General features: G+C 38.8%; 4 protein-coding genes across 12 annotated transcripts in view; 2 read left to right on the top strand and 2 right to left on the bottom strand.

Moving 5' to 3' along the window:
* LOC133528957 (rhomboid-related protein 2) overlaps nucleotides 1–5,355 on the bottom strand; it is a 48,943-nt gene extending 43,588 nt beyond the window's left edge. For 5 of the 6 annotated variants that reach the window (XM_061866489.1, XM_061866490.1, XM_061866491.1 and 2 more), the window contains exon 1: nucleotides 4,990–5,355. In XM_061866489.1, coding sequence (XP_061722473.1) covers nucleotides 4,990–5,073 — 84 coding nt within the window. In that variant the 5' untranslated portion in view covers nucleotides 5,074–5,355. The remainder of the gene's footprint in view (nucleotides 1–4,989) is intronic. The other variant, XM_061866494.1, reaches the window with a different exon arrangement.
* Nucleotides 499–13,458, top strand: LOC133528954 (tectonic-like complex member MKS1). 3 transcript variants are annotated; one of them, XM_061866479.1, is made up of 7 exons: nucleotides 499–911; nucleotides 6,091–6,576; nucleotides 8,037–8,226; nucleotides 9,656–9,811; nucleotides 10,905–11,043; nucleotides 12,259–12,494; nucleotides 13,127–13,458. In XM_061866479.1, coding segments are annotated over exons 1-7 (1,446 nt in total). In that variant the 5' UTR covers nucleotides 499–909; the 3' UTR covers nucleotides 13,364–13,458. The 3 variants fall into 3 exon arrangements, with proteins under 3 accessions (XP_061722463.1, XP_061722462.1, XP_061722464.1); XM_061866478.1 differs by lacking the exon at nucleotides 499–911 and adding an exon at nucleotides 5,683–5,838; XM_061866480.1 differs by lacking the exons at nucleotides 499–911; nucleotides 9,656–9,811 and adding an exon at nucleotides 5,683–5,838.
* Nucleotides 13,459–14,012: 554 nt separating this feature from the next.
* On the bottom strand, nucleotides 14,013–25,692 carry LOC133528960 (golgin subfamily A member 6-like protein 2). Of its 2 annotated transcripts, none has more exons than XM_061866498.1 (5): nucleotides 25,449–25,692; nucleotides 20,856–21,043; nucleotides 19,769–19,960; nucleotides 16,349–16,528; nucleotides 14,013–15,200 (listed from the first exon to the last, which is right to left on the bottom strand). In XM_061866498.1, the coding sequence occupies exons 1-5, from the start codon at nucleotides 25,513–25,515 to the stop codon at nucleotides 14,973–14,975; spliced, it is 855 nt and encodes a 284-aa protein (XP_061722482.1). In that variant the 5' UTR covers nucleotides 25,516–25,692; the 3' UTR covers nucleotides 14,013–14,972. The 2 variants fall into 2 exon arrangements, with proteins under 2 accessions (XP_061722482.1, XP_061722483.1); XM_061866499.1 differs by lacking the exon at nucleotides 25,449–25,692 and adding an exon at nucleotides 22,408–23,167.
* On the top strand, nucleotides 17,763–19,284 carry LOC133528955 (venom serine carboxypeptidase-like). The gene has a single exon (XM_061866482.1). The coding sequence runs from the start codon at nucleotides 17,793–17,795 to the stop codon at nucleotides 19,050–19,052; it is 1,260 nt and encodes a 419-aa protein (XP_061722466.1). The 5' UTR covers nucleotides 17,763–17,792; the 3' UTR covers nucleotides 19,053–19,284.
* Nucleotides 25,693–27,170: the final 1,478 nt, after the last annotated feature.

Here is a 27,170-nt window from a genome sequence, read left to right as displayed (position 1 = left end):
TAGTAGACGTTTATGGATAAGGGGGTTAGTATTTATTACCTATTTCAAAATAAACTATGTATATATTTGATATTTTTAATCTAAACTCTCTCGCTGTTGTTAATGTATGTCTCTGTTTGACCCAATGGTTGACTGGTAGTGAATGCCTTTTAGCATTAAGTTCGCAAGTTGTACATTTATCTTTATGTGTGTGTGTGTGTGTGTAGCCCTAGGGAGTTATAGCATTTTTTTTATTATAATGTCACTTATTCATACAAACCAAGTAGCATAAATGAGTTTTACTTTAAAATTTCGTTTCTAACCTGTCAAGAAATTACAAAATAGCGGACGAATTATGGAAGGTAGAGGCAAGGAACAGAAACTCCTTAGGCAGAAAGTGCAGTTGCAAGTGTCCAGCTGTCAGCTATAAATAATAGTTCCAAATCTCTCCAGAGTAGCGCTAGAGTAGCTAAGAACCTAGGCGTTATTGACGGAGTGAAGTGCGCTGTCTATGATTAGATTTTTTTCTCAAGTATTCTAGCTATTGTAGCGCCACCTATTTATGTTTTTATGTCAGACACTTTTTGGTATATGGAGATTTTGTTCCTTGCACCTTCCTTAGAACGAATGTTTGATATGTCACATTATTTAAGAATTATTTTGCTTAAAATTTTTGAAATGTATAAGTGTTGGTGCAATAAAGAATATTTACTTACTTTTTCGTGGATTCTTAAAGGGGAAGTATCTTGTAGCAACATTATAGCAATTAAATACCAGTCACTTATACAACTCCTTAGGTTGAATGGACAATAAATTGCGTGCTTATATTTATGGGTGTAATTACATAATAACTTGATTATGGCAATTATTGGCACTAGCTACCTGCTACTAGCATAGTGCTGCATTGAGGGATCCTTCTAAACCCTAAAAATGTAAGTAACAAGCAGGAAGGAAATGATTTTATCCTGTTATGTAACTACTGAAAACTTCTAACTACTCATTAGGCTGGGTCCATGCATGTACATGTTCGCTCTGTGTAGTCCCGGCTATTTATTAATTATTTTAACATTGACTTGACATTTTATCCAACCCAAATAGTTGAAAATTTTTTAAATTATGGTAAAGGCTCAAAATTAAATTAATTCTATCTTAAGAGTATAAACTGACAAATCCATGATCTATGATCTATGGCATAATATTCAGATATAAAAACCAAGAGTGAACTATTTTAAATATTATGATTATGCTGAGCAACAGTCCTGGCCACTAGCCAATAGTATTGAGCTCAAATAAAAACAATACATATGTACATTACAATGGTGCGGACTGAAATAACACATGACTGTACAGTGTGGGTAGTGGTACTGATAAGCTGCTTATTGTACAATCAAAAGATTTAATTTGTGACCCATTTCGTACCTTGTGCCAGTGACAATAGTATGAGGTCTCTAGCGACTTTCATGTTTGTCAGTGTGACAAGGTATGAAATGGGTCACAAATTAAATCTTTTGACTGTACAATCAGGATCAAATAAAGGGGGCATTTCACAATATTTGTAATTTAAAACTGACAGTTCCTTTTATTTTATATTTGTAATTTAAATATGTAATAGGTTGATTCATGAAAGTTGGTCTTGATTATATGTATATAATTATGGCAGTAAAGTACAAATTTCATGCCAGCTCTTATGAAACCTATGATTGCAAAGAAAAAAAAATTGAAGGTACAAATAAGAAGTATACACATTTTTTTTTAAATGTTAACTTTAATTAGTTCGAAGATTATTATGTATTGTTTTAAAAATATATTATTCAGGGTTGGCAAATACATGCGGAACATAATGTCTGACATATGTCCACCACTAACAGCAGGCAAATGTGAGCCATTATCATTGCAACTTTTAGCACATTTTACCTGTTTAAATTTCATCAGCTTGTTAGCATACACACAATTTTAGATAGCCTTACAGAAATAAGTCAGGAGCTGTAAATTTTGGATTGAAGCAAAAATTAGTTTGCAATGTATTGTGGCGCCATCTATTTAAAGTTCATCAACCTCTTTGTCTGTCTAGGATCTTGACCAAATATTTAGTCATCTTTTATATAAAAAATAAAAAACATATTTTTCTGCTCTATACAGCAAAAATGCTCTATGCAAAAATATGAGGGAGGAGCCAGCGCCGGATTAAGACATTTTGGTGCCCTAAGCATTTCTAGACCATGGTGCCCCCCCATCAAGATTACATTGAATTTTCTTGGTAAATTGAGTGACGTTTATTGCCGCATTACTTCTGAGAATAGAATTTTCAATCCGTCACATCATTTTATCACGGAAATTGACAGAACTGCAGTATTAAGGTCAAGTGTAAGCAAATTCGAAGACCGTGCTTCGCATAAGTCCGGAGGCCAAGCCAACCATGATCCAAGTGTAAGCGAAGACGTAAGACATAGGCAGTATTCCGCACAGGATTTCGGAACCTCTAGAGCTTTCCTGTGAAGCTCATTCATGTGAGGGCAAAGGCCGAGCTTCAGTAGGGGCTTAGCCATTGGCCATTGGTTTTTGTCAGAACAAGTACCAATGCCCACAAATGTTTTAAATAGCAAATTATTGTTTACGAAAACGGGACTTAATAGGGTAAGTTTTAAAATTACCTCTGACCCGACGTTTCAAGGACGGCGTTGTCCCCATGGTCTCGGAGAAGACTGTGTAAAGTCGACATCATTATCTTGATGTTGGAGGTAATTTTAGAACTTAATCAAACGCGAATAAGTCCCGTTTTCTTAAATAATAATGTGTCACAATTAGGCCAATACAATTAGATTTTTTCGACCTAAAAATACGTGTAATCCGAGTTTGCTCCACTCCAGGAGGTGTGCATAAATGTTTCCTCTTTTTCAGTTTTTTTGCTTGTAAATCGAAAACGGTACGGCCGACGGAAAATTTGTTCTAATTACGAGTATTATTAAAATTGATATCTGAGGATCCGAAATGTAATTTAATTTATATTGATTGATTGATTGATTGATTTAAGGTACCTTAATATGTATTCGTAGTCCTAAATTGTAAATTAGGTCGACATTTTTTATTTTTGGTAAAATCATGTTAATAATCCGAAAACGCTTTCTTACCAGTGTCTGATCCACTAAGTGCTATTGTAATTGATAGTGGGCTCCTTCTACATCGAGTGGTTTGGCAATCCAAAGGAAAAAATGATCTCCTAAGGATCCCAAAATGTATGCACACCTCCTAGGATAGAGCAAACTGGGATTACACATGGATTACACGCATTTAGGACCAAATAAATGTATTAAAACAATTTCCAGCTTGCTGGGAATTAATTCCTCAAAACGCTATTTTTGGATGTAATTTGATTGGCCTAAATCGTGAAGGTGTTTTTAAAGGCAAAGTCTAAGGCTGAATGCGCGGAGCGTTCGATCAACGCTTACGGATGAGGCCAAAGGTCGAGCTGGAAGAAAGCAAGGCTTGAATTTGACCAATGGCGAGGTATGAATAGCTGGACGTCCGGAGCGTCCGAACGCGGCGCGTTATCATATAATACAACTAATGGCGAGGTGTGAGCAAGGCAGCCCAGCTGCGAAAGAGGACAGCATGGATTTGGATCCATGACCAAGCGAAAGTGGGGCAGTTTGCATAAAGTAGAAGGCCTGGCGTCGCATGAGACCTAACGCCGAACTGCAAAAGAGTGGCTTAAAAATCGAACCTATGTAATCACGGTCCTCCTACTGCTCGGCCTTTGCCTTAACTCGAAAGCGCAACTTGATAAGATGCTTGTGTTTTTCGGCCTTCGCAGGGCCCTTTATTACACTTTGACAATTAGGTCGCAGGATCGCGGCTCTGCAGCAACTCGGCCTGGCCGCCACATCTGGTGTGCAAGAGACCAAAATACGCTACAAAATCGGTAATCTACGTCGAGAAAATCGGTTGGCCACAAGCCCGACGGTAAGATTTTTTGGCCATGAGCTTTGATGAAGGTTGGAGATGTGCTTACGTGTACTCACTCTCTTACGACCCTTCGTTATTAGATGGGTACTTGCACACGTGTCAAAAAGTTTCGTGTACATAAGTGTAGTACACTACGACTGCGATGCTGATGCAGCCTGCGCGTTTTTTTTTTTTCCTATGATTTTGGTGCCCCCCTAGACGTGGTGCCCTAAGCAAGTGCTTATTTTGCTTAATGGTTAATCCGGCACTGGGAGGAGCTGCAGATATAGCAAATATCATTGAGAATAACCATTATTAAAAATATGACAAAACAAAGATTATTAATGTGTAATAACTAATTTATAATAGCTGGAAATTATAATTAAATAGTTGTATTTGTTACCTATGGATAATGCTTACATTGATGTTGTATGTGTTTTATGAAAATAGTCTAATAATATAACAATTTAAACTAACAAGGGTTACATACTTAACTAATTACCAATAAACCAATGGACAAAATTATGTAAAGATATATAAAAGTAGAAAATATCTCTTTAAATAGGTATAGTTTTACCTATCCTTTAGGAAATTAAATATTTTCTTTTATGCCGTTTAGTACAGTTTTGATGTCTACCATTCTCCAATTCTTCCTCAATTGCTCAAAGGTTAGCTCGAAGAGATCCCTGAAAGGGATAAGTTCGCCTTTGTATGAATCATGTGTGTTCTTTCCTTTTTTTTTTGTACAATAAAGTGTTTACTACTACTACTATAATTATATCTAAATGTTTTGCCCAAGTTTTTATCGTCGTGGCAGAAAATGAAAACGAGAAAATCGCGACGGTAAAAAAACAATTGAATGTGCGAGGCAGATTTATACCTACACAGAAATAAAATATGCTAATGAGTATACGAAACTTGTTACCAGTAAAATTATATATTAATAAGCTTTGGCTTTTGATATTTTTATCACATTTTAGTGGCGTGAGACTTCCTATAGTTTACGTATCAATTGAAAACTGTTAACTCAAGTTTTATGAAAATTACTGAAAAGAGTAAGAAACTTACTTTGTTAAATATTCTTCGCCAGTACAAATCAGACCTCGTTGGCGTCAGCGGCACCGAAACGGTAGTTTCTCCTTGCCCAGGCATTTTCTTTCACTAAAAATCACGCGTGACTAACAACCAAAACAACTTATACAATAATATTCGCAAAGTAGCACATCACAACACTGTCGGAATTTGGGCGCAGCTAGTATTATGCATCATCGATTAATCTTCGAAAACGTGTGATAAGATAATGTTATGTGAAAAGTTCGATATTTATGATAAGTTTTATTTGAAACCGTATTTTATGAAGAACACGGAATAAAACCATCAACGCTACAACACCGTTAGCAACTGACCACAGACTGAGCCACAGAGGAGCTAACGGGTAACGGTTTAGTTTTAGTGATGTGACTGACAGATTGGGTAATGCGAATGAAAACGGATGAAGGAGTGAATGACCATGTGGTGCCAAAAATTGTTTTAATTTTAAGTTTTAATACTTCTAAATTTAGATGTTACGAAGTTTTTAATTTGTACTACTTTTTCACTTTTTGATCAAGTTAACATAATATTTTTGAAATAAGATATTCTATTATAACTTGCATGCTATTATTATATTTTATATTCATCTTTCTTTGAAGCGCGGATTCGAACATGTTTTCATGGTTGTCATGGAAACGGTTGTGTTGTCATTTTTGACAAAAAGAATTTGTCAATGTCAAAAACACGGTGTGATACAGGAAGCTTTATTGGCTTTTAAATAAAGTAATGTAATAATTAATTACACACAATGAACAACTTTGACCGAAGTAATAAAGTAACTGGAGTGTACTGGTTGAAATCACCTATAGAAAATATTACTATAAAGTAAGATATCGTAATTTAATAAACAGTGCCAAATTATATTTTTTATTCGAATAAGTATCGCCAAAAACAGGTATATTTCTCAAGTACATGAATACAATAGTGGTATATCCATTACCTTGTAGCCTGTAAAAGATTTTGTTAAAGATAAGTCTCAGTTATTTAAATTGCTAGTGATATATTTATTTATTTAGTGGCCAGAGCTGTGTTTTAAGTATATTTCACATCAAATAAAACATCAATTGTTGTTATCAGGATAAGACTAAAACCTCATGAAGGTATTAAAACATTACCCAAGTTCGAGACCTATAACAATGACAGAAATAACACCATCCAGCAAGTAGAAAATAACAAGATAGAGGAATATGAATTCAAATGGCAAGAGAAAGCATTCAGTTTGCATGAAATACAGCGGTACAGTGACATACATAACTGTATTTCAGAAAATGAATTGTCATACCATGATTTGTTAGAAGAAACGGATTACCAGCCTGACAAAGTATTTACATATATTCATCATGACTACCATTTACCAATGCCAGTAAATAAAATTAAAAAGTCAACTAGTGGCTCTGATATTCTAAATTTGAATTCATGCTTTGAAAAATTGAATTTGAGTGAAAAAGTTTTTAGAGAAGATACAAGCTCTATGGCACATTTGTTTAGAAGTGAGGAAAGTATTGCCAGTGAGGAAAAATGGACTTCTATGCATGTTATGTATGACAACTCTGAGTATAATGAGTAAGTACTGCAAAATTATTATCTTGAATATGTAGATGTAATGTGGTGCGGGGACTGCGGGGACGCCCTGCCGGTAACAGGTAGGCTGTTGATCGCAAGCTGCATTAATTCAGCCCAATTCCCTGAAGTAGGAGCTGCAGGTTAATGTCCCTGCGGCATTCTCCATACTCCTCAAATCTTGTTTTCCTGCAGAACTGACATCCTTTTGTTTGTTTTCTTTTAGTAAGTCTCTACCGAATGAATTATACTATGGACATGACACATTCGGCTAGTAAGTGTAAGCTAGTCTCCTCCTTACCGCATTGTGGGCAGGAGGCATCTCTACTTAATTATTATCTTATGATCAACTTTTTGTTTACTGCCTCACCATCATACTCAGCCTATTTATACATCTCACTGTTGGGCAAAAGTTCCTCTCATTGTACTAGAGCACTCAACTGTCTTATATATTATACTACTCTTTGGCTCAGACTCTCTAGTACAATGAGATAAACTTTTGCCCAACAGTGAGATGTATAATAGGCTAAGTATGATGGTGTGGCAGTAAACAAAAAATTGATCATTGTTAGCCCAATGTGGATTGGGGAATTTAGAGGTGTATGCAGGAATTGCAGGATATGATGTAGATTTGTCACAGTGTTTTCCTTCATGAAAAGTCATTTAAAAAGCCTTGGTGCAAGCTGGGACTTAAACCTATAATCTTTACCCATATGTGGTAAGTACAGTGGTAGTTTGGTTGGTCAGATACCAATTGTTTTCTTATTTAATGATAATTAACTGACAATATTCTTATTACAGAAATGTTCACATACTAAAATGACAACTTTACTTCAAACTTTAAACAAATAACAAAACTTTCATTGAAAAACCAACCATGTTACTTAGTGATGTGATACGACTTTAGAAAATTTGAACTGTATAATACAGGACACTGTGTGACATAGGCTCATCAGCTAAATAGCTGCTCGCCTATAATTATATAATAATAATAATAATTCCATCACATCACCATCCCCCATGATGAGAATCTCGTGAAAGCCGAGAAGGACAAGTCCAGTAAGTACCTAGACTTGGCTCACGAGATAACCGCCATGTGGGATGTTGATTCGACGATCATTGTCCCGATAGTCGTGTCAGCGAACGGTCTCCTAGCGAAGAGTCTCGACCAACACCTAGAGAGACTCTCGCTAGGTGGCTGGATCAAGGGTCAGATGCAGAAGGCAGTAATTTTGGACACGGCGCGTATAGTACGTCGGTTCCTCTCTCTGCGGCCCTGACCACCGGCAGCTTGGGCCCTGCCCCGCTGCTGGCGGCACCCTAGGTTAGGTTTTTTATAATGTGTTTATATCTTTTGTATTGTTTTGTAAGTGTTTTTATATTTTACTTTTATATCCATATTATAAAAAATCCTAACCTAAGATATTGAATGAATAAAGAGTATAATAATAATAAAATTTCAGAAACTCACAACTACTCCTAAAGCAAGAGATCACCCTCCTATCTCTCTACCATAATGTATCACAGAACTACCTGATTGTGTCACCGGACGTGAACAGCCTGGACTTGAACCCGTACCAGCTGGAGCAGGGGTATGAGTATGCCGTTGATGTGGAGTTTGAAAGGATGGATGGAGAAGAGTTACTAGTCCTGGTAAAAGTTTTGTGTTTAGTATTTATTTATATCTTGATTTTGGAAATAGGCGAGCAGCCTCGCGAGGAAATGTCCTGGCGAGGCAAACGCCCGGCCTTGCATGGTTTGCCTCACCTGAGCGGAAAATGAAAATGGCGTCACTAGGCACGTCTACACTGCCCGTTTTATCTGAGGAAATTGCCTCGCGCGTATGCTCGCTCGGTGTGGACCCGCCTAATAGTATAGGTAGTAAATGTTTGCAAATAATATAGCTTAGTATTAGTTATCAATAATCAAGGAAGAGCGGTGCCTCCTAACAGAGGCAAATATATTGCTTACCGGGAGACACCATCCCTTAAATTATATGTAACTTTTTTTATGAAATATAGAATTTTGTATTTGTATATCTTGCAACTGTTGCAATCCGTACATATTCAGCTGTTACACATTTCAGTCCAGTAGGTATCACCACGTGGACAGATTAAATTATCACTTTTAGTGTCAGTGATAATCCTACCCCATATCATGTCAAACTGAGGCCCAATGCTTCAGCAACCAGTAACATTTGACAAGCTAGCTAACCCTTCAACCCCCAAATACGTCAACTGACGCTCGCGCGCGCCCCACAGGGTTGTTCCCACTGGGGAAGAACCTCCACCTTACAGAAAACCGCAGCCAAATAACACTAGACCCTACTTATAGTGTTGTGTTCCTGCCGGTGAGTAAGGTTGCCAGAGCTCAACGAGGGGGGTGTTAGGGTCGGCAACGCACATATAACTCCTCTGGATTTGCAGACGTACATAGGCTACGGAGACTGCTTACCATCAGGCGGGCCGTATGCTTGGTTGCCACCGACGAAGTATTAAAGATAAAAAGTTAGCAACTTAGCACCCAGTAGTTACCACCAAAATGTTGTTAGAGTTCAATACTAATAAAAACAGTATAAATATAGAGTGCTGTAATCAATAATTAATTAAAAGTCTAATTAATTATAAGTTAATTAGTTATTCCCATTAATTAGTAAAAATTCCCAGTAGTTACCACTAGTGAAAGGTGGGAAAAACATCCCAATAGCTACCACTGGTAACAAGTTGGTGGTAACTAGTGGGTAAAACCGTATAACCCGCCCCACACAATAGGGATGTCGTGCAAAGGGTTAACACAAAAAAAACGCATGGCTGCTTACAGCGCACTCTGCATTATCTGTCAAATTTGCAGCTAATATATTTTATAATACAGTAAGTAAGTGCTTACTTACCCCTCTTCGTAACCCTGGGTCTTAGAGTAAGACCAACTTAACTCCGCAGCGATTTTTGCGCGGCAGCTTGTTCTTAATTCGCTGTGTGTGAAATAAATTGATATTACTTTGCACACAGCTGTATATACATACATTGACTTAAATCATAAAACCCTTCTCGTAGTCGGGAAAAAAACGTCTTTTCATTTACAGTTAAAAAAATTGTCTAAGAAATGGGAAAAACGCCACAAACAGCTGTTGAAGTTTGTTATGCCCCCACTCGGCAGGAGACACCATCATGTCACCCTGGAGATCCTTTCGGCGACCGATTTTGATTTGGACAATTTGTATGTGGAATTTTATATCAAGGTGAGATATATTTTAACCAAATGTGATACTTATTCTTAATTGAATAAACAGGCTGCAATTTTAAACAATATATTTTGTAATCCTGATAGTTATAGTACGTTCGCATTTAGAATGGAGTGAAACCGCCGGCCTAGCCACGCCCATAGCCAATCAAATCGTTCCTAATTAGTTTTGCGTGCGTTTTTCTCGCCCGAGCGCGCCGCCTCGGCCGAGGCGCGTCTACACTGGCCGTTTTGTGCGTGAGGAAATTGCCTCGCGCTTATGCTCGCTCTGTGTGGACCCTGCTATCAGATGGAGATAAATTACATAGATGTTTTAACATTTTCTACTATGCTTAGTAAATGCTTTTTTTTAAATACTAAGTCGGTGGCAAACAAGCATACGGCCCGCCTGATGGTAAGCAGTCCACATAGCCTATGTACGCCTGCAAGTCCAGAGGAGTTCCAGGCGTACATAGGTCGACCCTAACAATCCGCACCCTCGTTCAGCTCTGGCAACCTTACTCGCCGGCACCGGCTTCTAGTGTTATTTGGCTACGGTTTGCTGTACTTCCCCAGTTGGGCACTGCTCTAGATCTGGAATGACATCCGCTGTGCTGTGCCCTACCACACAAAGCGAGATGACATTCACACTGCCCATACCTCTCTTTTGGATGTAGTTTAAGGACGTACCCGGGTCCAATGTTTATGTAAAGCGCTCATAACTACCACAAAAATGCATTTTTGGTGAATTTATTTATTTATTTAATCTTTATTGCACAATACATGAAGGTACAAATGGCGGACTTAATGCCTTAAGGCATTGTCTACCAGTCAACCAATGGGTTAAACCAGAAAGATTAAGTAGGTGCAGTGTCTTTTAAAGTAAATGAATTTGTAACCGAGACTCTATATGAATATAAACTATACAGGGCATCCCAAGACTATGGGACATCAAGGGAAAGTACCTTGAATATAAGACATAGGACATTTTGCTAAAAGGAGACCTTACTCCATTTTCAAAACTGAGTAATACTGCATTCAAAGATTGAATTTAGTCTGTATATTTATTCATTAAAGCGCCTATATTCTTGTAATAGCAAAATCAATTTCAGGTGCCTGAAGAATTGCAATGTTCAGACGCACTACACGGAAGAACGCACATTTCCAAGTCTAACACAAATGATAGTGAACAGAAATATTGGAGTTTCGGACATTTGGTGGAACTCACATTAGATGGGCCTTTGAATACAGGTATGGTTTTTTCAAAGGGATACTGGAAACTACCTTTAACCTCGTGCCGCCCAATCTACATTACAATGTACACTCTGTTTCAATGCAATTTCAACCTTAATTAAAACTAATTAAGTATCATTTCTAAATTGTCTCTTAAAATTTAATAAATCAAAGGCCAAAGGTATAGCGGCATCGTTTCGAGCGATGGTGCCACAACATTTGGGTTATGCCCGGTAAGATGGCGCCACTTTTTAATATTTAACAAGTTTAATACCGACCGACCGAGTTTGACGACCGGTTTGGCCTAGTGGGTAGTGACCCTGCCTACGAAGCTGATGGTCCCGGGTTCAAATCCTGGTAAGGGCATGTATTTGTGTGATGAGCATGGATATTTGTTCCTGAGTCATGGGTGTTTTCTATGTATTTAAGTATTTATAGATATTTATATATTATATATATCGTTGTCTAAGTACCCTCAACACAAGCCTTATTGAGGTTACTGTGGGACTTAGTCAATTTGTGTAATAATGTCCTATAATATAAATAAATAAATACGTCAGTGAAAGAATAAGGATAAAAGTCAAAAGGCGTTCTAAAAGTTGTAATCATGCCTGCCACAACACAATTGGCGTAGACACACTAGTTTTTACGAAAGCGACTGCCATCTGCCATTGGGATTAGTCCGGTTTCCTCACGATGTTTTCCTTCACCGAAAAGTGACTGGTAAATATCAAATGTGATATTTCGTACATAAGTTCCGAAAAACTCATTGGTGCGAGCCGGGGTTTGAACCCGCGACCTCCGGATTGCAAGTTGTACGCTCTTATCGCTAGACCAGCACTCACATTTAATGTTATATAGGTTATTTAGCGGTGGTGGCCGAGTGGATATGACGTCCGACTTTCAATCCGGAGGTCGTGGGTTCAAATCCTGGCTCGTACCAATGAGTTTTTCGGAACTTATGTACGAAATATCATTTGATATTTACCACTTGCTTTTCGGTGAAGGAAAACATCGTGAGGAAACCTGCATGCATCTGCGAAGAAATTCAAAGGTGTATGTGAAGTCCCCAATCCGCATTGGGCTAGCGTGGGGACTATAGCCCGAGCCCTCTCGCGCATGAGAGGAGGCCTGTGCCCAGCAGTGGGACGTATATAGGCTAAATTATTATTATTATTATATTATAGGTTATTTAATATTTTCATTGACCAACCTATTATTATTGTAATCCAGACACACCACCTCTAAAACTCTTCTTCGAGATCATCTCCACCGACTGGTGGGGCCGCCAACGGACCGAAGGTTACTGCTATCTCCCTCTAACACTGCAGCCCGGCCGTTACAGCAGGCAGCTGTCCTGCTCGCGCCCTGAGGAGTTGAACCATGTAGCTGCTGAGAGTAGGAGGTTTTTTGTAGGGGGGTGCCATTTGATTAAAGATTTGGAGGTGCTGGCTAAACCTCAGTTACAGGTGAGTGAATAAACCTCGGTTTTAAGTAAATAAGTAGGGGAGACTGGGGAAACTTGATGCTAGGGGGAGACTTGGTAACCTTAATAATAAAACTGTAATTATTTGCCCTTAACCTTTTGAACGCCACGCCTATCGCACGCGGCGTGTAATCGTGAACCTTGTCGGTACGCATGAAGGTTGATATTGGACTGTAGCTGCGCGCGTCATATGATGTCTTTGGCGGTCAAAAGTTTAAACAATAACTGTCCTAAAAGGAACCGATCGCTAAAATGTTCTGATTTTGGCAACGTAGTGCAGTTAAAAATGTGACCGCGGCCGGCAAAAAAGTCCCACTTTGTCGCTTGCCATAAGGAGGCCGTGGTCACAAATTGTTATTTTAGATATATTTTAAATTTAATATAACTTTATAATAAATGACCAAGTGCCCCCTATAATCAAGTCTTCCATAACAGAAAGAAATATACAATTAGCATATTTTGCAAAAAGATGGGAAAGTTTTCGGACAATACTGTAAAATAACGTGTTGGTCAATTAGAGTTAATTAGGTACTTCACTACTTACTTGCATTTTTTTCCTTAAAAGCTGCCGTAGATATCACTATTTCACTAACATTTCCCATGTTTGTTTTCAAGGACGCAAACTTCAAGTTCACCACCACCGGCACCCTCTCCGTCCGCTGGTCCACCATCACCCAGTCTCCCCTGCCTGGGTTCAAAACTGCCCCCAGTCAAGTTTCCCACGCGTCGGCGTTATTGAGAGGGGCCGAGGCGGTGTTGAGGCAGTATAAAAGAGCGAGGGATAGATTAGCCGAGGCCACTAGAGATTTAAATGGTGTTCAGGAGACTACTTTTGGGTCCGATGATGATTAAACAATGTAGTTATTGAATGTATTATAAGGTGAAATGTAAGGCTGAGCCAATAACAATATCTAAAGAATTAAAAATAAAGAATGATATAAATCTGACATTGTTGAGTACCAAACTGCTAGAAACCTGAAGAGAAAGATTTCTAGAAGACACAGCTGTGTTTCATCAAGAAATGATTATAGCTGTAGAACTGGTGTGCTTTATAAAGTCGTCTCATGAGGTAAGATGAGAAAAAAGACAGGAGTTGCATCCTTTCCAGCTACATTGACCAATATGCTGAAATCTCCCAATTTCCAATACGCCAGTCTGCTCTACCCTGATTTAAAACAGCCCCTAACCAAGTTTCTTACGCGTCGGTTTTCAAAAACACTCATCCAGTGTAATACAGCGCCTAAACAACTCTCCTACGCGTCGGTGTTACTAAGAGGGCCGAGGCGATGTTGAGGCAGTATAAAAACTCTAGTGCTAGGTTGGCTGAGTCTACTAGAGATTTCGATTTCCAGGAGACTAGGTTTGGGTCTGATGATGATTTTTAAACACGCTTTGAAGCCAAGCAAGGTAGCGTCATTAATATTGTGGTTAACAAAGGGGCGGGAGTTTCTAAGTGAACTGGTGTCCATGGGTCATATATCAATATTAAGAAAACTAGTCATTGTATTTAAGGTTTATTTAGTGATATTTTTACTTAAGCTAATGACAAAATAAAATTAAAAAAAGAATTAAATGTCGTTACAATAATTTATTTTAACCACTAATGGTAAGTATCTCGCTATATTTTATATTACATACAACACAGCACACCTCGATTTAAAATTTCCTATACGATTTACATTGAGTAGTTAGTTATGGTAAGCTCAATAAAGTATAATTATTTTCTAAATTTATCTAAAAAATCAACCGTCTAAAACTTAATTTTACACCAAACAGAGAGGTCTCGACACATGTATGTATGTAAATCCCTCGAAACCTTTACATCATGGCCGATCTTTTACTTACATATTGACGCAGGTAGGCAGGAACGTACTTAAAAAAACATTTACCTGAAGTATGTTCCTGCCTAGTCTCGATAAATAATAATCAAGAAATTTGTACGCTTGTTGGATTTGAGTAGCGTGCACTAAAGCGCACATATTAGGATTTGTTTAACATGGACGCCTCGATCGAGCATCTTAATTTGCACAAACTAACAATATCGCTATATAAACTGGGTATCAACAGACGTCAGTGTCACCAGCATAGCGTATGGATTTATTTAATGGGGAGCGTGCATGAACCATAGGAGGCAGCACAGGAGCCGTCAGATTTTTGGCGCGAGGCGTAAATGTGATGTTTATTGTTCCAATTTAGCCCACAAGATGGCAGCACTCACTATGCACAAGAAAGCACGTGACGTGTAAATGTACATGTTTATAGTTCCGATTCAGGCCACAAGATGGCTGACCCTCCAACGCGCATGGTCCATATGGACGCGTTGTACAGTTTATGTCATAACACTTGTCAGTAGAAAAAGGTACTAAATTCAAATTACTATCAGAGATCGGCCATAGGAGAATATTAACTTATGTAATATATATATTTCTAAACAATCATCCGTTTAAAAATACAACAATAACTAGTAACTCCCTCGCCTAACCGCGTCCCTCCACATCTCGCACCTCGCGGCGACAGCCCTCGCGCGCCTCCTCTTCAGGTCCCTCGCCCGCGTCACTCTCTCCCCTCGCGCAGACGCCAGTGTCGCCAGCATGGCGTATTGGGCGCGTCTGGCCGCGTCCGAGGCGGCTAGCTCTTCGCGGAGCAGTGAGCTTTCCCAGGTGTTTAGGGCGCTGACTATTGCTATACGCTGGAAAAAAAAAACACATTAAAATAATGCCAGAATCATGCACGATGGAGGGTCTTCCACCGGGCTTAAATCGAAAATTAAACTTGACATATACATTTCATGCCATGTGCATCCCCCGTCACATAAACTCGCTTGCGTGTTGGAGGTTGTGCCGTTGAGAGGCCGAAATTTAAAAATGTGCTTGACAAACTTTGAGGCAATAAAAAGAGGGCTCCTGTGATGTTCACGTTCACGCGTGCACTCTTTACTCTATCAGAGAAAAAAGTATTAAGAGAGCAAAAATTTTTTTTCCTAAAAGTTGAAAATGATCAGGAATTTCTTGAATATATCATTATTCAAACCTTCAAGAAAAGAGCGTTCTCCCATCTTCTGGTGTTGAAGGTGTATGGGCGGCGGTAATCGCTTACCATCAGGTGATCCGTCTGCTCGCTTGTCTCCTATATTATATAAATATATATATACCTACTGTCTTTCCCATCACAAAACAATGGGTTTCCAGACCTTTGGGAGGCGTGTGCGGAGTCGAAACTAACACGTAGAAGCCCTTTTGACACTTTAATGAAATGTAAGTAAGTAAACACTTAATTGTACGAGAAAAAAAAATGATTACATCAGTTAGAACATAATTGTGTAGTACAAAGGCGAACTTATCTCTAAGAGGTGTCTCTTCCAGTTAACCTATATGTAAAATAATAATTAAAAACTATAGCTAAAGTAATGATACATACGAAATGTAAGGGGTACACCGAGCGGATTATGGACTTTAAACTTATAGCCAACACATCTACCCTCAAGAACTCGGCTCTCGCGACTCCACTCTGGCCGGCCAGCTAAGGCAAGCCAGAGGCAGCAAATTTATTCGTCTTTTACTACCCCGTTGACTAGTTCTGATGCCAGGAAGATGTATAATCTTGTACCAATTTCTCTTACCCTAGATGAGTCCCCAAAAATTTCATTCCCCTATTCTCTGCATGATCCGCTCTCCTCTTAGTCTTTCTTTGCGATCAATCTTCTACACTCCCTTGCTCTGCTCTTGCTGCTCTCCCACTTGTTGCTAGAAATGTGCGAGCATTACCTTCTAGAACCCCGTTGACTAGTTCTCATGCCTGTTAAAGGAAGATGTGAAACCCTATACCAATTTCACTTACCCTAGATGAATCCCGAAGAATCTCGTTTCTCCTCTTATCCGCATGATCAGCTCTCCTCTTAGTCTCCTCCACTTCGACCAGTCTTCTCCACTCATCGGCCGATTCTTGGCGTGACCTTCGTTCCGCTGCTAGAAATGCGCGGGCTTCATCTTCTAGCACCCTATTGACCAGTTCCGATGTCTGTGATAAGCAAAGTATACAATTAGTACAGTACACTTATATTTAGAATCTTTGTTATTACAGATACCTAGTCATTCGACGGTCAAGGGTTACCTTTGACCGTCGAATACATCAATTCTCGCGCACGGCTACAGACCAATGGCAATCTTCGTGCATTCCGAGTATTCCGACAAGGTTCACGATGACGCGCCGCACACAATAGGCTTTTAATTTAACCCTTTTCTAGTCCGCACCAATCTACAAGGGTTTCCCAAAATATCGAAATATATTCCAATGAACATATTGAATGCCATCAGAAAGTTAAGGAAGGAGTTCTCTGTTTATAGTCCCTTTCCTCTACATAGCGGGAAAACTGGGATCAGCTACGAAAACTAGCTAGTGCTACGAAAGTGAATTTGTTAATCCAGCTTTAATTAATCTCATTTGAAGACAAGTCACTTTCCCCGAAAGTGCAATCTAATTTGAATCTTAAATCAGAATTCTAAAGTTAAAATTCTATTGGCGCGTATGTGGTCGATAAATCGTGCCTGGAATTCCAGCCTGGAAAAGCTACACAGTCATGTCAGTAATAAAGGTAAATACCTCAAATTATTTGGTACTACTTTTATTGCTAGAATTATCTATTGACGACATTATTTGGTATGCGGACGTCAGTGCCACAATGGTGCCACAAATACCATACCAGTCGCTTTATATGTTTTCCAAGATAACTTACTTGACTTGACGTTACCTCTTCCACGGCGAAGTAAAAACGTAGTGGCGTCATGGTAGCATCCGTCTAGGCCCTATGGCTGTGGGACACATTGGTGCATTGGTTGATATTCGAGCTGTCAGATGTTAGGCTTTTCTGCCAGGAAGATAACTGGTGCATCTGCAACCGTTATCCTGCTCTAATTTGACTTTCTCGTATATATATATAGCATTTACGTTCTTATTCCGTCTCATGGCATGCCGGCAGATTCATAAGTATCTGATTCGTGCCAAAAGTGCTCATCCTGGTATATTATTTATTAGCATCAACATTTGACTGACGTCAGAATTGATCCATCGATAAGTTCTATCTTCAATAACTTAAATATTTTTCCGCTTTATTACTGACATGTGTGCTTAAATATTACAAGTATTTACACGTAATGTCATCGTTATTTTAAGTATAAACACGAGTAAAACTTAAGTAGGTAATAAAATGTAAATGCTTTAGGTATATTTTAATCAAATAAAAGGAGCAGTTCGCTTGATTTCATTATTCAGTCTCATCATCCTAATGTCGAGCCTACTGCTAATCTTATTATCGTGGCAAGCCACATTGTTATATGGCCATCCCCATCACACTCATGGGGTCCATATAGTCAAGAGCGATGGGGACCCCGGTGAGCCTCTGTTTTTGACACCATTCATCGAGAAGGGCGACATCAAGAAAGCCAGACACCTAGCTAGAGTCAACCTCAACGACAGTTTATCAATCGAGAGCTACACGGGATTCTTTACCGTCAATAAGGCTTACAACTCCAACCAGTTCTTCTGGTATTTTCCAAGCATGTTCCCAGACAGGGATCAAGCCCCAGTACTTGTGTGGCTTCAGGGTGGCCCGGGCGGATCTTCGCTGTTCGGCTTATTCTGCGAAAACGGCCCCATCGCAGAACAAAACGGCCAATTTGTACCCAGACAATATCACTGGGCTCTGAATCACCACGTAATCTACATCGACAACCCCGTGGGCGCGGGTTTCAGCTTCACAAACGACTCTATGGGATACTGCACAGACGAAACGCAAGTCGGCGAACAACTCTATTCCACCATCACTCAATTCTTCCAACTCTTCCCGGAGCTGCAGAAAAACGATTTCTTCATTACTGGCGAATCCTACGCAGGAAAATACGTCCCGGCTTTCGCTCACACGATCCACAAAAATAACCCCAAGGCGAAGACTAAAATAAACCTTAAAGGGCTCATTGTTGGCGGTGCTTATATAAATCCTGACAGTCAGAATCATTTTAGATTAGATTCCGAAGCCAACCTAAATCTTATGAAATTGGAGAAATGTGATCCGTATCGAGAAGGTGGTGATAAATATGTTTCGGTGTTAAATAAAAGCGAAGTTCGGAAAGCTATTCATGTTGGAGCATTATCATATGACGAGCTTAGTACGACAGTACACGAATATTTGAGTGAAGACATGGACCGGTCTATGGCGCCTTGGTTGTCGGAATTACTAGACCACTATCCGGTGACCCTTTACGGCGGAGAAGATGATCATACAGTATCTTACGCCGGAATAGTTGATTTTTTAAGAAATCACTTTAATTTTACGGGAGAAGATGAATACCAGTCAGCGAAGCGGTACTCATGGAGGGTAGATGGTGAGTTAGCTGGATGTGTGAGGAGTGCGCGTCTTCTGAAGGACATTTATGTGCTAAAAGCTACCCATTTCGTGCCTGCAGACCAGCCCAAACGTGCCTGGGATATGATCACGCGACTCACTCGTGGAAAAGGTTTTGATAAGAAAGAAATCTGCCCAGTGTAGCTACCGTTAGCTTTTAAGATATTTGCCGGCCTAGCCAGTGTGACAACGAAACGCTGCGGTTTTCTTTATCACTCTTCCAATTTAGTGTGACAGTGACAGTTGCGTTTCGATCGCTACGGAGCGTAAGCGATTTGCATTTTGGCTACGCGGCCTGACATTGTAATAACTAATTACTTATTTAGGTTGAAGGAACTAATTACCTGTATAAATAAATGAATCCTATCTAACTTCATATTTCTTTCCTTTCTCCAACCATATATGAGTAGCTCCTTAGACCTTACTCTGAACGATTTCTAGCAACTTGTTTCCGTAGTTACTGCTTCTGGATCTTTAAAATCTAAGAGCTTCTCGTTCTTGATGTAACACAAAATCACCAGAAGCTTTCGGCTGCACTTTCTTTCTTGACAGCCTCTCTTGGTAGATGGCAGACGATTGAGATCCAATTTAAGTCGAGAATTATATAATAAATAATATAATATATTGTTTTATATTAGTCTAAGTCTCTACAGGTTTCAGGAATTTTAACATGTTTCAATAATATAGGTACATACTGATATAAAACCCCTCTATCACATTTTCCATCCAGCAGGTGACATCAAAACTACATGTGTGCTAGATTCAAAGAGAAAGTTTCGATTCACGAGATATTTTGATGTAGAAAATTTCGCTACTTTGTAAATTTCCCATCGGCTCATCAGCCAGACAAACTTCGTTACCTTCTTGTCTTCCCTCCAAGCCAGTAGCTCCTCAGCCTTCCGCTCTTTCCACCTGATGGTGTTCTGCAGCTGGTCTTTCTGCATATGGTGCTCGAGGTTCTTCAGCGTTCGGCGGTGTTCGTGCCAGAGGCGCTCGTCTTCACGCTTGCGGTTGATGAAACGCTTGTATTGCAGGGAGGTTTGGGCTTCCATCTGAAACATGAATGATCAGGTTTATTTTAGAAATCAAAAGCAAATTGTAATTGAACATAAAGAATTGTTCAGATTTTGGCAGTTGCCCGGCCAGGGGCGAGAAAGATACTAACAGAGGTACTATCAAGTACAATAAAATACATGTAGGTAATTGTAAATTAAATTTTTGCGGTGTATTCCCTATCTGTGCCCGCCCGCCGTGACCACCGCCATACAAGAGGCGGGCACAGATGGGAATAATTTGTATGTAGCGCTTATTCCCATCTGAGCCCGGCGGGGACAGACGGGAATGCACCGTTTTTAGGGTTCGGAAAAAACGGAACCCTTATAGATTCGTCATGTCCGTCTGTCTGTCCGATTATTTCTTTTAACGCTCGATAGCAACTATCAGTTATCATGTTCTTAAGAAACTAAGGTTTGAAACCTTCACAGTCTTTTGGTAGGTAACTGTCAACAATTATATATTTGAATTCAGAACTATCGCCGTGCTAGATGAATAAAGATCTGCAGGCGGGCATTCGGGGAGTGGCAGTCATTAAGGGTAGTTGATTTTTTAATCTAGCTGAATGACACAAATAAATATAAAGCTAGAAAACTACAATGAGTGTTCATCTTCCACACCAGCTAGGCGTTCCCGCTTTATAGATAATCCAATATCGTTAGCGCTGATTGACGCGTAAACTTGAAACAGCATGCTCTCTGGCAACCCCACATTGCGGTTTGTACTCCCAAACTTATTATACAGAGTTGCAATTTTCTAAGTAACTACAAATGAAGTACGTACCAATTGTATACTAAATCCTTATGTATTAAATAAATTCAAATCGTAACGTGGGGTGGGGACACTGAAAGGCATAGGCAAAGAAATGGCATAATAACCTCAACCAGCACTCACCATCTCCCGTCCCTCTTTCTCCTGCAGCCACATCCTATGGAACTGATCAGCCAGTCTCTCTCTATCGTCTTCATCTTTCCTCTTCTTCGCGAGGGCGGCCAGCAGACGCCATTCCCTTTCAGGGACGGAGCCCAAGTCCGTGCCGGTGTCGTAGTCGAGGCCGAGAATTTCTGATATCTTAGTGCGAGCTGAAATAAAGATTTTATACATATATAGTTACATAAGAAGACTTTATCTTTAACCATAATTAACAACGTTTATTTGGGACTAATCACTCATTCATAAAATAACCGGCCAAGAGCATGTCGGGCCACGCTCAGTGTAGGGTTCCGTAGTTACTCTTCCGTCACAATAAGCTAAACTGGAGCTTAAAGTATAGTAAATTGTTAACCAAGGGATGAAACGGTACCTTTCACCCGAGTTAAACAAATAGGCAAATTTGCATAATCAGTACCTAATTAAAGTAAGTCTTTTTACTATGAAGGGAAAACTTTTTGCGATAACTCAAAAACAGCTAAACTGATCATCTCTGCTATAGTTTTCATTTAATGTCTTTGTTAAGCTCTACTTCCACGATTTTTTTCATATTTTTTGGACCTATGGTTCAAAAGTTAGAGGGGGGGGGGGACACATTTTTTTTTTCTTTCGGAGCGATTATCTCCGTATATATTCACTTTATCAAAAAATGTTTCTTGAAAACCCCTATTAGTTTTGAAAGACCTTTCCAACGATACCCCACACTCTAGGGTTGAAGCGAAAAAAAAATTTCACCCCCACTTTACGTGTAGGGGAGGTACCCTAAAAAAAATAAATTTTTGGATTTTATTGTACGACTTTGTCGGCTTTATTGATTTATATATCCATGCCAAATTTCAGTTTTCTAGCACTAATGACCACGGAGCAAAGCCTCGGACAGACAGACAGACAGACAGACAGACAGACAGACAGACAGACAGACGGACATGGCGAAACTATAAGGGTTCCGTTTTATGCCATTTGGCTACGGAACCCTAAAAAGGGCTATTATATCATCTGTTCTTTCTAGTCACGTCTCATGGGAGCCAGGGCAACTAATCCCGAGAATTGGCGTTTGGGTTAGTTCAGTTTTCTCGTCAACATCGTTTTCCTTCACCGAAGAGTGACAGGAAAGTCTCAAATGGTATATCGTACTCGTAAGTACATATGTAGTACCGACATCGGCTGACGGCAGACTTCGGCTGTTAATTTCCCAACGTACACATGAATCTTTAGCACAGAATAACTAATAGTACTACTTTAGACACTAACTTTATTTCATACACTTTGCTATTTGATTATCATCAGGCGTCTTTGGAACCATGCCGGCAAAAATGTGGTAAGTATAAGTACACTACAGCTAAATATAACTTGTAATAAAATTAATAAAAAATAATAAAGTTATATAATTTGACATGACTACGAGGAATTATAAGATTAAGCATCGTATCGCAGACAACGACCAAAAACATTTAAACTTTCGCGAATTGAACACATTAAATCACATTTATAACCGAGTTTATAGTGAATTTATTACCTTTATTTACCGACGTTTCGACACAGGTTTCACTAGGCATGGTCGCGGCTAACTGATGTCAGTGATGTCCCAGCAAAATGTCTAACAGAGATTTGTGTAACTAACCGACGAAAAGTCTATGAAAAAGTTTGGGGTTAGACATCACATTTTCAAACCACACACTACACATAAATAAAGGTTATATACATAATATATTCGATATAGACACGATTATAATTATAAATGTGATTTAACGAACAAAAAGCCTCAACGACGCACGCAATTCATGAACGTTTGTCAAATGAACTAATAAAATAAGCCGTTGATAATCGGTTCTGCCCATATCAACGTAATGTTGATTTTTGTGTTTGTTAGAAAGATACAAAACTGAAGTTTTACAAATAACAGCAGATTGCAGGTGCCTCACCGAAAACGTGGTCCTTATTGGTGTGAAAATCGGGTTACTTAATCGTCTGTGACTTTATTACGGCCGTCTTATCTTATGACACGCGGTCAGTTGCCAACACCAGACCAAAAAATAACAGACTGGATATTGCAATAATATAACTGTAGATATCGCTTTTTAGCGATAAGACCGCCTGTTGTTCTATTTTCCTTTAAAATTTATTTGTAGTTTTACAAGTATGTAAAATGTGTAATTATTGGTGCAATAAAGAATATTTACTTACCTACTTAAATTGGATTTTGGGGAGCAAATTTTAATAACGAAGGGAGTTCCAATACTTCCAACACTGGCAAACTCAATTATCGATGCTTTTAGGTACCATTCCTGCAAGTTTTGTTGGTAAGTGTAGAGTCTGTGCAGAAAGATAAGAGTCGTGGAATGTACTCTTCTCTTTCTGAACAGACTCTATATACGAGTATATGTTGTTGGAAATTTTATTTTAGTAAAGACGATGTCAAAGTTTACACAAAGCATATTTCAAATAGGTTTGGAGCACTAAGTTTAAAATACCTTATTGAAATGAATCGAATTAGCTATTATTTTGTTTTGTTTTTATATGTCCAACTAAATTATATTTTAACATACAAATCGTATATGGGAAAAGCATTGATCCATTGATAATTCAGTTTATCGATATGGAAACTCCCTTTCCTGCCTGTCATTAAATTTTGCTTCCTTAAACCCGATGCATACAAGGAAAACTAATGTTTAGGGAAATTGTTACCTAACTAACTAACTAATGTGGCTCGGCCACCCAAAGAGGGTCTTGGCCTCCGAAACAAGAGCACGCAACTTTTCCCGATCCTACGCTTTCTGCCAACTATCCGCTTGGAGCTGCCGCAGATCCGCTTCAAAGCCGTTTCCCCAGCGGTATCTGGGTCGACCCACCGGGTCACCAGTCGCTTCCCAAGTACGACTTTCTGGGCTGCTCGATCCTCTTCCATTCTAAGTAGGTGGCCGAACCAGCGAAGTCTGCAGGATTTGATTTCGCCGATGATATGAGATTCGCTCACTAACTCCTCGATTTCGGCATGCTTCCTTTTTCTCCACCTTGTTACCTAGTTTATATTATTGACATGTCTTTGCCGGTAGTGAGTTCAATTAACACGTGCATGTTGCAACATATGTAAATTACCTAACACGGCGACATAAAGTTATTGCTGAGAATTAATGCATTCCGTTTCCGGAGAATTTGTCGTGGCTACGTATAATTAACTATTAACACAAAAACCAGGACGTTAATTACAAATATTTTCAGTTAATTTGGTGGTATTTGAGTACAAGTTTGTAATTGGGAAAGTGACGTATACAGTAAACACCCCTATGATGGGCGTGGCACCAGTAATGGTATGGTTTACACAAATCCTGTAAAATAAGTATTTACAATCAGTTTTTAAACACTGGCAACATTTTACCATAAACAAGAGGCATAGAGCTTCTTACGTTTCATTTTTGTTACTTTAAAAATGAATAGCGCCATTTTGCTATGACTGGAGCAAAATAGCAAAAGTAGTTTTAATTTGTCAATAATATTGAAACCAATTACAGTATATTTTATTAAATACTTCGTAAACATTTTTTTTTTTATACTACGTCGGTGGCAAACAAGTAAACGGCCTGCCTGATGGTAAGCAGTCTCCTATGTACACCTGCAACTCCAGAGGAGTTACATGCGCGTTGCCGACCCTAACCCCACCCCCCTCGTTGAAACATAAAGGACGAATAGACATTCAACAGTTAACGCATAAAATCGTAAAACGGTAGTTATACAGGTGTCGGTGAAATATTAAAAATACTCCAAATTGTCTCTTAAATGTCCCATGATTAGTGCCGTTAACCTATCACGAGACACGATAAAAAAAAAACTTTACATATATAGAGTCAGGCCAAACTACTCGTACCTCGGACCACGCTAACTCTGCATAGAATTAGCAATGACAAAGTATGATGTGATCATTGATGTTAATTTTTCACGAAAATATGCCGTTTGTAATGACATTACCTCACATTGTTCTAGTGTTGGTTAAGACTCGAGTCGTTTGAGTCCTCCGCTTTACAACTCGACTCAGTTTTTCAGACTCTTAAATTAAGTTTAAACTCGAGTTCTTTTCAACTTGTTAGAGACCCCAGTCTTTTAGAGTCTAGGGTTCTTTTCAAAGAACTCTCTATTTTTTGTTTGCTAAAACCATTTAAAAGTAATATGTGGATTAGGTACACAAATCATACAATAACGCGTAATTTAGTTAAAATCTATAAAATTGTTAACAGTCTTTATTCGGACGCTTGAGTCCTTTTGGGTTGCTTATAAAAAGACTCAATAAAGGACTCTCCTCGGGATTGAAGACTCAGAAGTTATTTATTAAGGCGCCGTGTCGCGTAAAAACGAGTCGAGTTCTTCGAATTCAGACTCAAAAGACTCGAGTTCGTACCAACACTACATTGTTCTGGTTAAATAGGTTCAAAGTCAGCTGACTCGGTTCTAGGAGCCTAGTAGTAGCGTTCGTCAAGATTATTAGTAGGCAAGCCGGTAGCAATAGAGTTCTATGGACGACCCGCTACTACAACCTGTGTGTAAATATGTTTGCATGTAACTTACAAGTAGTTTTCTTTTTCCTCGGCGAGCGCCGCGGGGACTCTGTTATTGTCTTATAACAGAACACCATTATATGCGGACACAGTTTGAGACACTTTATCAATTTGTATTGTTCATATGCCGCTACCGTGAATAAAATCAGTAGAAACTATGACTTTTAACAAATGCGTAGAAAAATACGTAAATGACGTAAATTAGTTGGTTGGTTTTAAGGTAAGTAAAATTTATAAGAATAACTATAATTATAATACGTCCTAGTCACGTCACAATTTTTACTCCAAGCGTGTTCCAAGCACTAAGTATTTTAAAGTAAGAACAAAGTTCACACTAAGGTTAACGAAGGAGATGTTCATATTGATCCAACAAGCCAAGGTTACGAGTAAGGTTAGGGGTTACTCGCATTGATTGGATTGTGTATTTACTACCTATGTGTTAGACATGTTCTTATTGGTTGAGCGAGTTTGGGCTCATTTTAAAATGACATTCTATTTTCATTTCTTGCTCTGAAAGTGGGTCGTTGTTGTTTTAAAAAGTGTGCCGAAAATGATACGTCTCTATAGAGCACTGAACTTTTATAATAGTAGTTTATGTGACTGCTACATAATAAAAGGCATTAAAATACACGAGTGTGGGTTTAAGAAACGAACGGAGTGACTTACATACACTATTTTATCTACACACATATTATAAACTTTCTATGAAATTTTCGCTAACCCAAATTACATCCTCCGTTAGGGCATCGTTGCCAACTCGTTGCTCTCATGGTGGAACTCGTGGATATGTGGTGGCGTCACCGAAATATTTTTATCGCTTATTTTACACGAAATTTTTGCTATAGTTACCTTAAAAACAGCAAAACATATTCATGTTATACTTAAAACGAATTAAAAGATAAACTGTACGTCAAATGGCGGTAAATGAAAACTTTTTTCACGCATGTAGTTTTTTTTTATAATTTAGAGACAAACTAGAGTAGGGGGCCTATTTCCGTATCATTCGATACAAACCACATACAAACTAACATGCGAGATATGTTAAAATTGTATGCAATTGACATTTCATTTCGAACAAGAAGGCATCTCGACTGATATTAGAATAGAATTCAAATGGAATTGCTTTTTTTTTCAGAGATGTTCCAAATTTGAAGTCATAACCAAATCGATTTTGATGTAGTTATGAAGCAATTACAACATCATCACAGATAATAAATTTGTTGTAATAAAACAGTTTATCGTAATGTTGGCCATTATTCACTCATAGACATCACTACACTTTATAAGATGTTTGTCTGTATGTTCGCCATAAACTCAAAACCTACTCAACGGATTTTTATGCAGTTTTCATTTGTCAATAGAGTTATTCTTGAGGAAGCTTTAGGTGTATTATGTAGTTATGATTTTGTGTACCTAACCCGTGCAAAGCGGGGGCGGGTCGCGGGTATATGTTGCGTAAATTTTCATGCCATGAATTTTAAAATGAGAACGCGAATTTGATTGCATGGAAGCGGTTTTTTGGCAGCGGCTTCATGTGGCTTAATATCTTGAGTAAAGTTGCGAGAAAACCCACGTCAAAATCGCCTCATTAATGAATACATTAATTATACCAAACATTTATTATTATTATTATTATTTGATGTAACTCCTCTGGAGTTGCAGGCATACATAGGCTACGGAGACTGCTTACTATCAGGCGGGCCGTATGCTTGTTTGCCATCGACGTAGTATA

This window comes from Cydia pomonella, chromosome 20 (assembly GCF_033807575.1).
Source record: "Cydia pomonella isolate Wapato2018A chromosome 20, ilCydPomo1, whole genome shotgun sequence".
NCBI classification, from domain to species: domain Eukaryota; kingdom Metazoa; phylum Arthropoda; class Insecta; order Lepidoptera; family Tortricidae; genus Cydia; species Cydia pomonella.
The sequence above is the reverse complement of the archived record's forward strand: the minus strand, read 5'-3'. Positions and strand labels throughout refer to the sequence as shown.

What these genes read in the sequence shown, in the direction of transcription:
- LOC133528960 (XM_061866498.1), bottom strand. Translation starts at nt 25,515, where the DNA reads ATGGTGTTCTGTTATAAGACAATAACAGAGTCCCCGCGGCGCTCGCCG. An exon ending in CTTGGAGGGAAGACAAGAAG is followed by an intron (nt 16,529 to 19,768) that starts GTAACGAAGTTT and finishes TGCTTATCACAG; the next exon opens with ACATCGGAACTGGTCAATAG. An exon ending in TTCTTCGGGATTCATCTAGG is followed by an intron (nt 15,201 to 16,348) that starts GTAAGTGAAATT and finishes TTTTTTTTCCAG; the next exon opens with CGTATAGCAATAGTCAGCGC.
- LOC133528954 (XM_061866478.1), top strand. Translation starts at nt 5,762, where the DNA reads ATGAACAACTTTGACCGAAGTAATAAAGTAACTGGAGTGTACTGGTTG. An exon ending in GACAACTCTGAGTATAATGA is followed by an intron (nt 6,577 to 8,036) that starts GTAAGTACTGCA and finishes ATAAAATTTCAG; the next exon opens with AAACTCACAACTACTCCTAA. An exon ending in GAGAAGAGTTACTAGTCCTG is followed by an intron (nt 8,227 to 9,655) that starts GTAAAAGTTTTG and finishes TTTCATTTACAG; the next exon opens with TTAAAAAAATTGTCTAAGAA.
- LOC133528955 (XM_061866482.1), top strand. Translation starts at nt 17,793, where the DNA reads ATGTCGAGCCTACTGCTAATCTTATTATCGTGGCAAGCCACATTGTTA.